This window comes from Accipiter gentilis, chromosome 18 (assembly GCF_929443795.1).
Source record: "Accipiter gentilis chromosome 18, bAccGen1.1, whole genome shotgun sequence".
NCBI classification, from domain to species: domain Eukaryota; kingdom Metazoa; phylum Chordata; class Aves; order Accipitriformes; family Accipitridae; genus Astur; species Astur gentilis.
In genome coordinates this window covers 15,509,759-15,523,888 of record NC_064897.1, presented here as the reverse complement: position 1 = coordinate 15,523,888, position 14,130 = coordinate 15,509,759, and the positions used below count along the sequence as shown (strand labels likewise).

Here is a 14,130-nt window from a genome sequence, read left to right as displayed (position 1 = left end):
ATGTCAGAAGGAAACTGTAATTTCTTAGGTCAGCTGCAGGAAAGGTGTAAAGGGTTGATTGCTTCCAGGCAAGTGAGTGGAAGATGCGAGTGTACAGCACACGGGTGGCAGGCACTGCCTGAGTGCTGATGCGAATGGCAAACGCCTAAGTGTAGAAAGATGGGTATGTGTGTTTCTGCTAATGCAGTATCTATGCCAGAGAAGAATCTGCACAGAAGTGTACAGAACAGAGACATGTATGTCCACAGCTGCTAGAGACAGGTAAACCATGAGTCTAGCACCGTGTAATGTTTCTTTGGGGAAGAGACAGATGGGAGTACCGAGAGCACTATTTCTCACTGCATACGATTCACTTGATGTAAAGAGGTGGCTCTTAAATTTTTCAGTATTGATCTGACAGTAGGATACATATTCCCAGCTCTTAAAAATGACTATCAAAGTGTATGCTAAAGGAGGATAAGGGAGAAAAAAAAGGTTCCAGAAATTTCTGATTTTACATATTTTTAAGTTAATATTTGAAAAAAATGAAAAATCCACACAGAAAATCAAAGTCATAAGCATGTCCAAACAGGCGAATGCACTATAATATGAAGTAGTGTTACATTAATAGCAATCCCATTCTAGGTGTCTCTTGGGACACCGCAGAAAAATGGGAAAATTTTTCATTGAGATTATCCTACTTTACCTTTGCAGTGAAATACCATGAAGCAAAGGAAAAAAGGGGATGACAAAAGCTTAGACCACCTGTATATGACAAACTTGTCACCTGAAATAGAGCTTACATTGTCACTTGAAATAAAGCTTACATTCCAAATCATTCATTCTTGCTATGAATGCAACTATCAAAGGCTGAGATTTTCAAAGATAATCACAGAGAACATATTAAGGCAATTAAGTAATCATAGGGTGTGAGATCATTTATTGAATCAGAACCTAAATGTTAGATTGAGCATTCAGCTTTTAAAAGAATAAAAGACCAACTGCACCTGAGCCAATTTAAAAAAGGAAAATACAAGGAAGTAGCCAACAAGGTGCAATTATTTTGTCAAAATTAAAGTTGACAGTGACCTCCAAATTATTTCTGAGTCTGATTAGTTGAAGCTAGTATCATCATCCAAATACTCCAACTTGACAACTATCAGATAATGAGTGAAATTCCTGGAAAGAGTATTGAGCTGTCTGTACCTATTACTAAGATCTAAATTATCTGCCATCTCTCAGGAAGACAGCAGGGCATTGCTGTGAAGAATTTGTGGACAGTCTTCTCATATAAGTCACTTGGCAAGAACATATTAGCGATGATGCAAAATGGATGGAAAACAGAAGCAAAATTAGTCTAGAGTAAACAAATTCTTACCTATAGTACTGGGTTTTGTTCTTACCAGTCCAAATGAAAAATATTTTTTTCTAAAAATGGAAAGAGGTCCAGAGATCAGCGATCTGAGCAATTAAAGTTAATGGAAGACCTCTACAAAAGCAAAATTTGAAATTCTTCACAGACAGGAAAGATGACTAACAGGCAACATGCTAAAAGGTGGTAAATGACAGACAAGTAGTTCAGATGGTCTTGTCTATCTTTTTTCTACAATAGAAAAAGAAAAGAATCATTACAAAATACAGAATTCTGTTTCTTCCATCAGGATTTTCAAATACCTAGTAGTAGGAAACTACGACTAATACTATCTAAAACTTTGTATTTCAAAGCCAGTGAATTATTTGTTCATTCCCTACAGAGAGGGAAGCTGAATAACCCACTCATTACAGAGCCTAATATGTTCTCCTAGAACAGTTAATACTGGTTGCTGTCTATGGGACAGCCATTACTTTGCTCCTGCATTGCAATCCTTCTCTATTTATGTGGACAGAGTATGTGCACAGGAGGCATACCTCCCACCATCACCCATTTCTTCCCCTTGTAAAAGCTTATTAAAAGGAAAGAGGTTGGCGAGTTGTTTTTTTTTCAGATGACGCCACCACTTCATACACTGCCCTTCCCTTTTTTAACTTTTGTTTACATGGTTTCATTAGGGGAGGGACCAGAGACAAGAGCATGACTCCACAGCTTTACACAATGGTGCTTGCTGAATGTGGTGGTCACTGTTAGGTCAGTATCTTAGGCAATGCAGATTAAAGAAAATTATACTGCCCTCCTGAAGAAATTAATGGCTATTGGAGGCAGAAATTAATTGCACTCATGGAATGCGATGCCACAGACTTTAAGAAATTAATTTATTTTATTGCAAACACGTAAAATGTCCATGCAAGAGTGGTTAGAGAGGTGAAGCAAGGAATTAATTTACAATCTTGTGTTTCAGTCAACACAGGTTAGAACATGCTTTTTTTTTTTCCTCCCCCCAACAGAATGTGTTACTTGTTAATCCCCTGAAATAACTGGAAGAGTTGAGGCTGGTGAATTCTTTATGACAGAGTTAAACTTCTGTAACCATAATGTATGATCTGTTGATGGAAACATGTTGCAAGAGCAAAGCCTACCCTAGAGACTTCTTGAAGAAAAGAGATTAATTTTCCAAAGAGTGACCTACGATTTCATAATTCTGCTAGGAAATTCACAAATACACAAGCTCATCTAAGACTGCTTCCATTTTGGGAGAGCTGGGAGTGAGAAGTTAGTTATAGAAGGGTTTAATTCTGCAGTTTTCCATACAAAATAGTAATTCTTACTCTTGGTCATATTCTGCCCTCTCTGAATGTTTTTTAGGCATTCTTCAATGAGAAAGCACTATATCATGAAGAATGTTCTCTCAGATGCTAAGATTTCCCACTTGTGCTGACATGTCTTATGTGAAAGTCATTTAGCAGCTGAGTAATCAAGACAGACTTCCAGATGAAAAGAAGAAAAAGGAAAAGAACAATTAGAGATAAGAGAGGTGATTTTAGTAAGTGCAGTAACTGGCAGGCCAGAGAACAGAGTGAGGCTACACAGAAATACACAGCATAAGGAAGGAGGCACCACCACAAAGAAAGAATTTTTGCACAAGGCTACTTTTTTGAACCCACAAATGAAAAAGCCAGTCAGATCACAAAACCGTTGAAGTCCTCAAGATTGTTCTCCATACTTGTAGTACCTATTTGCTTTGGCAACCACTCAGTCCTGCTGCTTTGGCATACCCTTATGGAGCATCAGACATATCTAATCCTGGACAAGTAGTAATTGGTGGGAAGTCACAACAGACTTTTCCTCTGGTGAACCTTCACTGCTTAATCAAGTTCCATCTTCACAGGCATAGTGGTGGCTCTTCAATCCAAGCAATGAGCCAAAACATTTTCCAAACACCTATTCCACTATAACCATTTCTGATCTCTGACCCTTGTAATCAGGGACATAATCCTGGGCCTGTCAGGTATGCGCACACTGCATTTGCCTGTTGGATATTCGACTCCTTGCAATTGGGGATTCTTTTTTCCAAATCATTATACTACCATCAGCATTCTCTGAACCAAGTACTCCTCCACTCATACACTTGCCAGATCAGGTGATACTCATTTAATTAAATTTCAAGTACACATAACATTCCTTTAACAGCTTCACATGAATACCTTTCAGTACATGTGTGCATTTCTGCTCTGCACAACTTTGTCGAAAGTAGCCAGTGTGCTGGGCTGTGCAGTGAGGAAGATGTTCTGTGATGGTCCCTTGTAAGGACACTACCTTGATAATCCAACACAATAGAGAAAGCACACACAATTTCACAATTACTTCCTTAACAAACAAACAGGGTTCTCTTACTGTGACAGCTTTATATGAATTGCAGCTAGGAAACCCCTGCAAATTTCTAGCTGTAATATCCAGTAATATGCAGAAACAGTTAAGACAGCCATTATTAATAGTCAGAGAATTACCTCCTAAGCCTCAGGCAAAGACAAGCAAACTAAGTCTTTGCCGACAGGGAAGTCCCAGAATTAGCAGAAACACAGGAAAAACGAGGCCTCAAAAAGAAAGAAGAAAACGGAGAATGGATTCCCCATTGGACTCTATCTCTAGGCTATAATGGTCCAATTGCCTCTAAAATCTAAGCAGCTATGGACTACTGCACAAGCACTTGATAAGAAAACATTAAAAAGCAAACCAAGTTCTGATGGATACCTGCTTCTCCCCGAAGGGCCTTCTCCACAGCAACCCCTCTCTCCTCGAGTTGTCTCTGTTTCTCTTCCACTTGTTCAAGCTGCCGCTGGATGATCTGTTCAGAGAAGAATGGAGTATAACCTCACCAACAGCAATTCTCCTGCTCTGTCTGCAGCACTCATCCAGCACTAAGTGACTTCAATTGGCCTTTTCAAAAACAAGTATTTGTATTCAACGATACACTTCTTCAAAAGCTAACTGCTTCAAAAGCTAGCATCACAGCCCCTCCAGTGACAACATCCTCCCCACCCCCTTGCATCCTACCTCCTAATTTTGCAAACACCTTGATACTCATTTGCCACAATTCCAATCACCTTCTTAAATGCTGAAGTGAAAGGTCATGCTATTCAGTCAGCTGAGCCTCTACTTCAAGTTTTAAACAAATACCATCACCTATAGACGATGCCAGCAGTTTTCCAACAGATTCTCCAGTAATTACAAGTTAATGTGGTAACACTTCACCCAGCAGCATAAACTAGCAAAGCAATGATAGGTGCAGCTTTATCAGATATTATCTGACTATCTCTGTTCCATTCAGTGCATGATGCTTCACTCATCTCCAACTAGAAAGGTGTAATAGTCATTATTTTTCTCACTTTAAAACTATCACGATAGGTTTCAGCCATTCTTCCCATGTCTGTGACATGGTATCAAAATTGAAAGAGGGAGTAGGAGGAAGGACAATCATGTAGAAACAGAGGAAAGATCCATCTCTGGATTCTCTTCTGACACACTCAGAGAAATGTCAGGATCATGGTGCTTTCACATAGAGTTAGCTCTCTGCCATGACAAGAAGACTACGAGACACTACCTGAGCTCTGTGTAACCTTTTTAGCTCCTCTTGCTTGGCTTGTCTACGGGCAGCTTTCTGTACTCGCCGGGTCAGCTTGGCATTCAGTTCCTCTTCTGTGTAGGCTCTCTGAAGGAAGGGAAAACAGAACCAGATTTTATTTACATGCTCAGAGGTATGGCAGGGAGGGATGACCATTTTCTCTTCCAAAATCTCGGAAGGGAGATGTTCTGTCTTTGCCATGGCTGTGTCAAAACTCAAGCTTCTGTAGGCAAAGGTGTTCACAGTGCAGTGAGCAACAATTTCAGGGTGAAATCAGAAGTGAAGGAGCATATAAGCCAACTGCAAAGCTGTGATTTTACACCATGTCCCACCCCTGTCTTCCACTGCTATATGAAACCTCTCCCCAAAGATCAAATCAATTTCTCTATTTCTCGATAGATTTAGCCAAGTGGATTTAGTTAAATCAGTAAGTACCATATAGAGGAGTCACCTTGATTTCATTTTAAAAGAGGGTATAGGCATGTCTACATGAACAGGTATAGCAGCATAAACTAAGAAATTATTATAGACTAGTGTAGTTGTATTGGTATTCCCTTCTCCCTGTTTTGTTCTGGAGCAAGAACAACCATAGTTGGGAGTTACACTGGTATAACTGGTAATGTCTACCTGTGTAAATTTGGGCAACTTTTCCATGAATCCAGAAGGCAAAAAGACATTTGAAAGCAGAATGACATTCTGGTGTGAGATGGGAAATCCATTCTCAAGAGCAACCCCACAAAACTGGCTGGTGTAAAACAGAGCAAACCACCCCTAAACTAAAACTAGAATATTACAACACCAGAAGCCATCCAAAAGGAAAAAGGCTACATTTATAGACATAGAAAGGTATTTTCTCCTCTTCTTTTCTCCCAGTGAAACTAGTTTAAAAATAAATAGGTCTTTTTAACATTCCTGAAATGGGGTTTAGTATCTTAGCAGGTGTAATAGTTGGTTGTGTTGTAGTCCAGAAGGGCTTCCTCTCGTAGACTTTTAAGAGTGTCATAGAAACTTTACAACTGCATTAAGTGAACTACAGTGAAGAAAAGAACTCTATTCCCACATACATGTATGTAAGCCTTAAGGGACAGCTGTAAACAGATGTCTTCCAATTCTGGAAAGAGATCTTCTCCATGGACAGTCAACTTTAAGGACAAAATGTTAAGACAGAGCACCCTGAAATTTGCTTTATCTAGTTATTGTACTGCCACATTGGTCAGTCTACCTCTGATTTATTGTTCCCAGTGAATAGAGTTTAAGGTAGGATCATAGCTCTATTAAAAATCCCTCAGATAGGTGGTTAGCGAGCACCATCATTAAAGCTCCAAGAAGTTAACACTTTGCTCTTTCTTTCTTTTTTTAAAACACAAAACCCACAATGATACCCGAATCAGAAGGTAAAGTGATAGAGGGTGTGACTTTCCTAACCCATGCTGTGACTGTGAAGACAGGACAATAATTTCAGAAAGCAGCAACATTCCTGAAATAGAAATGCAACTTCTGTCTTGATTTTAGCTTGATACAGAGTTTCACTAAGATTTCAGTGAACTCAACAATTTTGAAGGACACTGATTAAAGTGTGATGATTCACTTGAACTCATATTCTAAGTGGTAAAAAAAAAAATGCATACATATTTAATTGCCTTGAAAACCAATTTGTTCTGAAGCTCAAAGATCATCTACATCACTGTACAGTGGTGCACTGCTGTGCACTGATAATTGCATGCATTCTAATCAGACAGACAATTCAAAGCTTAGTGCATTTTTGGTAGACAACCTCTACAAAGAATTTGCTGCCCACATCTGCTAACATCTCACGCATGCACAGTCAATGTTTGTGATGTTAGTGCACATGTGATGGGTAGCTATGGATTCAATGGGTTAATATAGGGACATGCAATGCAACAATGGCCAGCTAGTGGGAATGGAGACACTACCTTTGACGAATATGATCTCTTGAATGCCAAGGCGTGTGGTACATAAATCGACTTTAAAGGGGGAATGGTAAAGGAAGAAAAAAAACAAAACAAACGCACAAAATGAAGCAAAATCAGTTCAACATTGAAAACAGATGCACAGTAATAAAACAAAGCTGGTTTTAAATGAAACATAAAATTGTGCAAATGCTGAACATGACCCAGACTGATGAAGCACAATGGAACTTCAGTCTACAAAATCAAGTTTCTAGCACTCTCCTGAAGGCAATTAGCTTTGGCAGCCTCTTTAAAGATACAGTCAACTTGGAAATATCTTTTTCTAGAGGAATTATTTGGCCTTTATCAACCTATGGTTTTCATGTCCACTAAGCAAGTACACATACATACACATACAAAATTTTGGCTTAGGATTTGGAATAATGGCTTATGCTGGGGCATGTTTGGTCTGAACCTGCTCAGCAAAGTGGCTCTGTCACACAACTCTCCATTTACAATCTGATTTACAACTCTCCTAGGAACTGTGTTTATTGCATGGTTTTAAATTATCGCTACTTCATACAAATGATCATTTGCATTTAACATCATAAATCTTCCTCACTGCTTAGTGACAGGAGAACACCAGTTGGGCTCAGAGTGGGTATGTGTCCCACAGTAATGTAATTTCTCTGTCTAAAAAGAGAGCATCCAGAGAGCTTGAGGAGCTAAAATCACAGGGAGGACAACCAACGGGAGGACAACCAACGGGAGGACAACTGGAGGAGAAAATCACTACCTTCTCTACCCGAGGACATTCTACATTACCCTGTACCCAAAAATAAGGCAAGTAAACTACTTAGGGTTTATGAGAGAGGTGAATTTCCCTTGTGTCATGAAGTACAGAGGGCATTGTGCCATTCTGGGCAAACGGCCAGCATTTTGCATTTTCACATTCAATTAACTAAAAACAGTCACAAATGAAAAGCCATAGAACAACTTCAGCATGTATGCAACCTTCTGTAAAAAGCAAGCTACCTATGGTAGCAAAATGCATGTCTGATCACAATACCACAATTTTACGGGAACAATGACAAACACACATACACAATGACACACACCTATAAACACGAGACCCACAAGGCATTTACATTAGGAATTCTTCACAAGATGCTTCTCTTGAAAGACACTACATTAAACAACACTAAATTAATTCACTGCTGACCACAAAGAACAGGCTAAACAGAGCAAGCTGTCTGGGAAGCAAGCTTACTACAATTACCAAAAAAGCAGCACAAGCAGAATTTCAGTTTAGAGAAGGGGTTCACATAAAAGTTATGTGGCACACTGGAAGCCAACTCTTACCCATAATAAGTAGGAAGCAGTTTGTAACTTAAAAAATATAACCCCCACCCCAAATCAGTACAAACCCAGTTTTGTCAGTCTTGAAATTCAGTTACATTTTGTTTGACAGCAAGGCATTCCAGTGTTTGCATGTGTGTTCTACATGCTTAGACAGGATGCAGTAAAACTAGGTAAGTAGACTTCTCAGATTTGTTTCCCCTAAAAAAATTCATTCTCAAAACTATTCTTTAGAGAATAGGCAGATGCTGAGAAAAGAAATTCTTAATGTAACTTCAGCAACAGCAAATGGGAGAAAATGAGACACCACCACCACCCCCTTGGCAGAGCTGGTGAGGTATTTTCAGCATTAGGATTCCAGGCATCTGCCACTGTCACCTATCCCCTCCAATGCTTAGTGATGTGATCTTTTTTCTGCATAAGCCATTTTAAATCAAAGTAGCTCAGCACAGAAAAAAAAAGTGACCATCAAGGCATACCAAAGCCTGAAAACAAGCATGGACCTTCCTGAAGCCCTGCTTCCCCCTGAAGGAACTTACAAGGCAGAACAGTAACTCTGTAACTCTTATCTGAACCCCTTGTATTGCATATCCGTCCTCTGCTAGCCACAGGTACCTCATTCTTCTGCATCTCTTGGAAAATGCAGAATTTCTCATGAAAAACCTTGAGGGCATGCAAGGAAGAATGGAAGGGGGAGAGAAAAAAGGGAATAAAATAAAACCAAAACCAAAATAATCTTCCTCTTAGAAGAGTTCTAGATCAACTAGGGAGAGAGATTAAAAGAGAGGTAAGTAAATACAGAAAATTCTTACCTACTTTACCAACTGCTTCCACCAGCCTTAAATTCATTAGTTATTCTAATTTATTCCATTATATATACACACACATAGAAAGCATTTCTTATGACACTTCAATTTGCAGTACTACCACACCTTTGCCAGCTGAGCCAAGTACCAACTAGATCCTGCCATTTGAGACTGATTTGTGCACACTGGATGACAGATTTGAGACAGAAGGCACAGACCACTGTGACACTACCCTTTCAGATGCTCTCTTCTTCCCAAGTCTTTTTAACATGTGAACCAGGCACCAACAGCAAGGGACAGGTAGAACACATTTTTTATTCTTCAGTACCAGGAGGGCCTTAGTGTTCTGTGGGGTCAATGACATGTCTACTTATTCCTCCAAACCTTGCAAACTGTCTAGCAGACCTTATAAGCTCTCAGGAATGAAAGAACAGCTCTTCTCCATTACTGTGATTGAGTAGTTCCTTACATTTTTCACTTATTTTTGCATTAATAGTGCCATCCTAAAATTGAAATAAATAGTTTAAAAGCAACTAGCTTTGGCCCTTGGCTCTCACCATATATTCTCCACATATAAATATGTGCAAATAAACTAAATTTATTTTTCTCTCTAGTCTTTTATGGACACGCACTGGTGTATCCTCTTTCCTCCACAGTAACCTCCTTAAAGAACCACTTAAAGTGAAACTATTTTGGCTAGAAAGCCGTTGATACGTTTTACAAGATGACATTATAGCACTAGCTAGGGAAAATTGGTCAGGAACAAGAAACAGCTCTCTCAGAAGAAGCAGAGTTCATACCAGACCACACTGGAACAAGAACATCAGGCTGAGACCAAGCCCTATATACTGGCATTTCATAAGGGCTCACTACTATGTATTTCAGCTTCACAGTTGTCATCTACACACACAGACATAGGGAAATACTCATCAACGGGCTCATTCTTAAAGGTCTTTTCCAACCTAAATGATTCTATGATTCTAAGACCTCAAAGAAAACATGGTCAAAATGGAAGAAAGAGCTGATGGCTCGTCTTCTCTCCAAAAAAAGAAGGTACTAATTCAGATTGTACATATTCTCTTCTCCCAGGAAAAATAAGCAAATCTGCATGAGCTGCAAAACTGCAGCCTGTAGCTTACCTCCTAGTTGATGATCTGTCTTGACGCATGCAAAAGTACATTCCTGTCTGTAGTTTGCTTGGAATTCTACCACTTCAAAGAGGCTGGTAAAACAATATCCTAAAATCGGACCCTTACAAAAAGTGAGAACTCTCTCATTGTTATCTTTTTGCAGTAGCATTAGAGCCAGTGGAATTTATTCTTCTGACATTAAACGTCTGTTTTCTGTAGATCATTGGCATGCTCACAACAGGGACAAAATTCACTATTCTGTGATATTCGTTGTAAAGTAATGTCACAGGGAGACAACAGATCCTTTATATAACAACAGTGGGGAGTAGCTTGCAATTGTGAAACCAAGTGAACTTAATTTAGGCAGAGCAGTCAGCCAACTTACAGGAAAGCCTGTTCCACAGAAGAAACAGTAAGAACAATAAAATTAATCATCCAAGTTTCTGATGTGGTTCTCCGAGCCTGTGACCTGCATGATGCTAGATCCATCTAAAATGCATTTCCCATCTGCCTACCTCTCGCTTGGATTTCTGGGAGGAGCGTTCCAGAATATCATCACTGGAGAGGTCAGAGTCCTCCGAGAAACTCAGATGTTGACGGAGCTGCAGATCTGAGAAGCCAGGAATAAAAGGGGAAGTTAGAGGAGTGGTAACTATTCTTTCTGTAAACATTTCAGAACTCAATTTTAAGTTGTTTGATTGAGCTTCAAAAATTCTTAGTCCTTTTATGCTAGTCTCAGTTGCTTCACCTGGTATTACAGAGTGATCAGAGCAGCACTGCTCTGCAAAATGATCAATATTAATTACAAGCTTTATTCTAAAAAAGCATCACTTTCTGCAAATGCTGTTAAAAATAATGGTCGTGACTCTCCCTTTGTATTGTATCAATGCTCTTAGGATAGATACGGCACTTGTGTGACAGCAGCTGGCACTATTTTGCCTATTTGTACAAGGCCAGAGAAACGTAACATGTTTGCTTTCAATCACATTTACGGCTAACTTATTTACTGTATCACAAGTTGCCATTAACATCTCTGCCTGCACCTGATTGCATGTGAGAGATTTATATGAGGCTGCAGAATCCCCACTTCATAGATCAGAAGACAGTTGCCAGATCACTGAAAACACAGGAGTAACTGCATCTCTGCAGTCTTCAGCATCCATGGAGCCAGGTTGAAAGAAAGAAAACAGACCACCCAAGGAAACGAGGATCAGATTTAAAATAGAGACGAAATGTCACAAACAACTGATTCCAACAAACAGTGCTTATTTCTCAAATCAGTCTAAGGCAGAAAACAAGATGTGCCTTGTACATACTGAGTGTGAAGCTTTTATTTAAGGATCCTTTTTTTTCAGTGGCATATCAACTAATTCTGTCAATACGCAAATGTACAATTCTAGTTGCTAGCACTTATCTTGACCTGCCCACTTGACTCTGGGGAGCAGTGTCATTCAGCACAGTAGCTGAATGACAAAGTAAGCCAAACTTGCTTGCAAGGATACATAGCTGTAGGAAAAGTACATGGTGCAGAGGCACATATCTATTATACCTGCAGCTGTAACCAACGGAGAAGCTTTGTGCTTGCCAGAATCCACAGTGGCACTACTTGAGGGAGTACTTGGGCAGGATTTGTCATCAGTCTTTTTCTTCTTGTCTTTCTTATACCCAGAGAAAACAGACTTCCATAATGACCTAGGCTTTGTTGCTTCCTCTGTCCCACCACTAGATTTGTCAGAAAGCCTGCTGTCATTTTTTGATTTCTTCTCCTTTTTGTTCTTACGAGGGGAGAAAAGAGAAGTTCTTTTCTTACTCTTCCCACTGGAGCCTTCTGAAGAGGTGACAGACCCTTCAGGTCCAGCCACATCAGCAGCAGGAGTGGAGAACTTCTCACCAGCAGCATCATGTTTTCGTGTGGATCCCTCTGCTATTTTCAAGGCCAGATGCTTTGGAGAGTCATAAAACAACTCTTTGGTCTTCAAGGGCATAGAAGATGCCTTTCGTGCCCTTGTGGCCCCAGTAGCAGCAGCTGCAGCCATCTCCATATCTTTCATCTTACACAACTGTTTAGCCATGGCATCACGCAGTGCTTGGCTCTTGACAGACTTCTCTCTGGCTCTCATTCTTTCTTCAGCAAGCTCCTTGGCCTCTGCAGAAATTTCAGGCAATACTCTCTTCTTTTGGTTAACCCCTCCTTCCATTGAGGGTGGACCACCATTTTCTTTGACCAAGGGCAAAAGAAGTGGTTTCTCTGGCCTTGGCCTACTGGTAGGAGGTGTAAAAAACTTCTCATGAAGGCTTGAGTCCTCTGTCTTGTCATCATATGTGTCTTCTACATCATCAGCAAATGGAATCTCATCCACACTCTCTGCAAAGGACTTCCGCACGTCGTCTTTTTTGGCCTGGGTTGACTCTTTGGCAGCAGAGGTCAGCTCGTGGCGCGGGGGAGCAGGAGGTGTTGACGCTGGTGTTGGAGGTGACCTGGCTTCAACCTCATTCTGCCAGACTGCTTGATGCCTTTTTCTACGCAAAGTGGCTGGTTCTTCACCCTGAGGAGGTGGTGGTGGTGGACTTGATGGAGGAGTAAGCATGGTAGAGTCAGAAGTGTTGAAGCTCTGGCTAGCCATAGTTCTCATGTTAGATGAGCTCTCCTGAAGGCCAAGTCCCGAACTGCTGGATACATCTCTTCTTACTTCACTGGAATTCTTTAGCTCTTTTTCTGATGGAGATTTTGGAGTGAGCAGAGAAATCTGCTCATTTTCAAACTTGGACAGTCCCTGCCTTCTTGGGGCAGGCTGGGGTTTCACAAGATGGATCCTTTCATCCTCTGAAATATTCTCGCTATTAAAAGTCTTCAGAGGAGTCGTCTCAAGGGCAGATACAGTAAAATTTGTCTCTGAGCGTTTGTTTCTGTCTACTGGGGTGAGCCCTAAGCTCCTCCGGATTTCAGCACTCTTCATCCAGAACTCTTCTACAAGGTTACTCCTTTTCAGGGCTTCTTCTGCAGTAGTAGGGCTCCCCAGTTTTTCCACCTCACTATCCTGGCCCCTAAGGACCAGTTTGGCTAAGGGAGTAGATGTTAAGGCTGGGACAGGTTGGAAACATACTGGAGGCTCCACTGGGGATGGAATGGATGTTTCAGCAGAAGGCAAAGGCTGGGAACAGATAGGCATTTGAGCAGATGTTGGGGATGCAGCCAGTGTTGGTGCTCCTGGCTGAGACTCTGCTAGTGATGTAGGTGCAATGGCTTCTGGTGATGCAACTGGCTGGGATAACACTGGAGATGGTGGCACCAAAGGGCTCTTAACTTTCCTGTCTTTGGAAATTTCATCCTTTGGTCCTTCATCAAGAATGAAAGGCTCAGGAAAAAAGCGTGCCTCTGGAGATTTTATTGCACGGGATACTTCAGCCAGGGGATCTTTTATATCCTACAAAAAATGAAAAAGGGACATCCTAATAGTCATTGGGAACATTAGAATACTCTTCCATTTTTTTTGCTTTTAACAAAGTTAGCAATAAGGAAACCATCCAAGTATCAAAATATTAAAAACCCACACATGGCATCCCATTCGCAGGCCTGGAACATCACTTAGTACTTCTCATCAGGTATAGTTAATTTTCTTGCTCCGTTTTGTACAAACCATCCTTTGTAGATGACAACAAGGCATATTTAATTTTTGAAAGAAAAACCGCTAAACTAGACTCCAGAAATCCATTTCTCTCTGTTCCTGCTCTTCCTTTGAATCTCTAACTCTGTGTACTGTGGTGGTCACTTAACTCAGACAGATTTGATGCAAGTTGCTCCAGCTCCCATCAATACAGCACTTTTCTGCTGGCTAGCATCTGCTGTAATGTTTTCTTAAAGCATGGGGTGCTTTCTCTATTCAGAGTAAATTAGGCTGCAATTCTCTTGACCTTTAATGGTCTGAGAAGTCTTGGTTTTCATTTCCTA

General features: G+C 40.5%; 1 protein-coding gene across 1 annotated transcript in view; it reads right to left on the bottom strand.

Moving 5' to 3' along the window:
• The window catches only part of MICAL3 (microtubule associated monooxygenase, calponin and LIM domain containing 3), a 184,541-nt gene that overhangs the window by 18,682 nt on the left and 151,729 nt on the right, over positions 1-14,130 (bottom strand). The window contains exons 34-39 of the mRNA XM_049821547.1: positions 11,731-13,606; positions 10,697-10,791; positions 8,861-8,908; positions 6,911-6,961; positions 4,956-5,063; positions 4,106-4,199 (exon numbers count right to left, since the gene is read on the bottom strand). Coding sequence (XP_049677504.1) covers positions 4,106-4,199; positions 4,956-5,063; positions 6,911-6,961; positions 8,861-8,908; positions 10,697-10,791; positions 11,731-13,606 — 2,272 coding nt within the window. The remainder of the gene's footprint in view (positions 1-4,105; positions 4,200-4,955; positions 5,064-6,910; positions 6,962-8,860; positions 8,909-10,696; positions 10,792-11,730; positions 13,607-14,130) is intronic.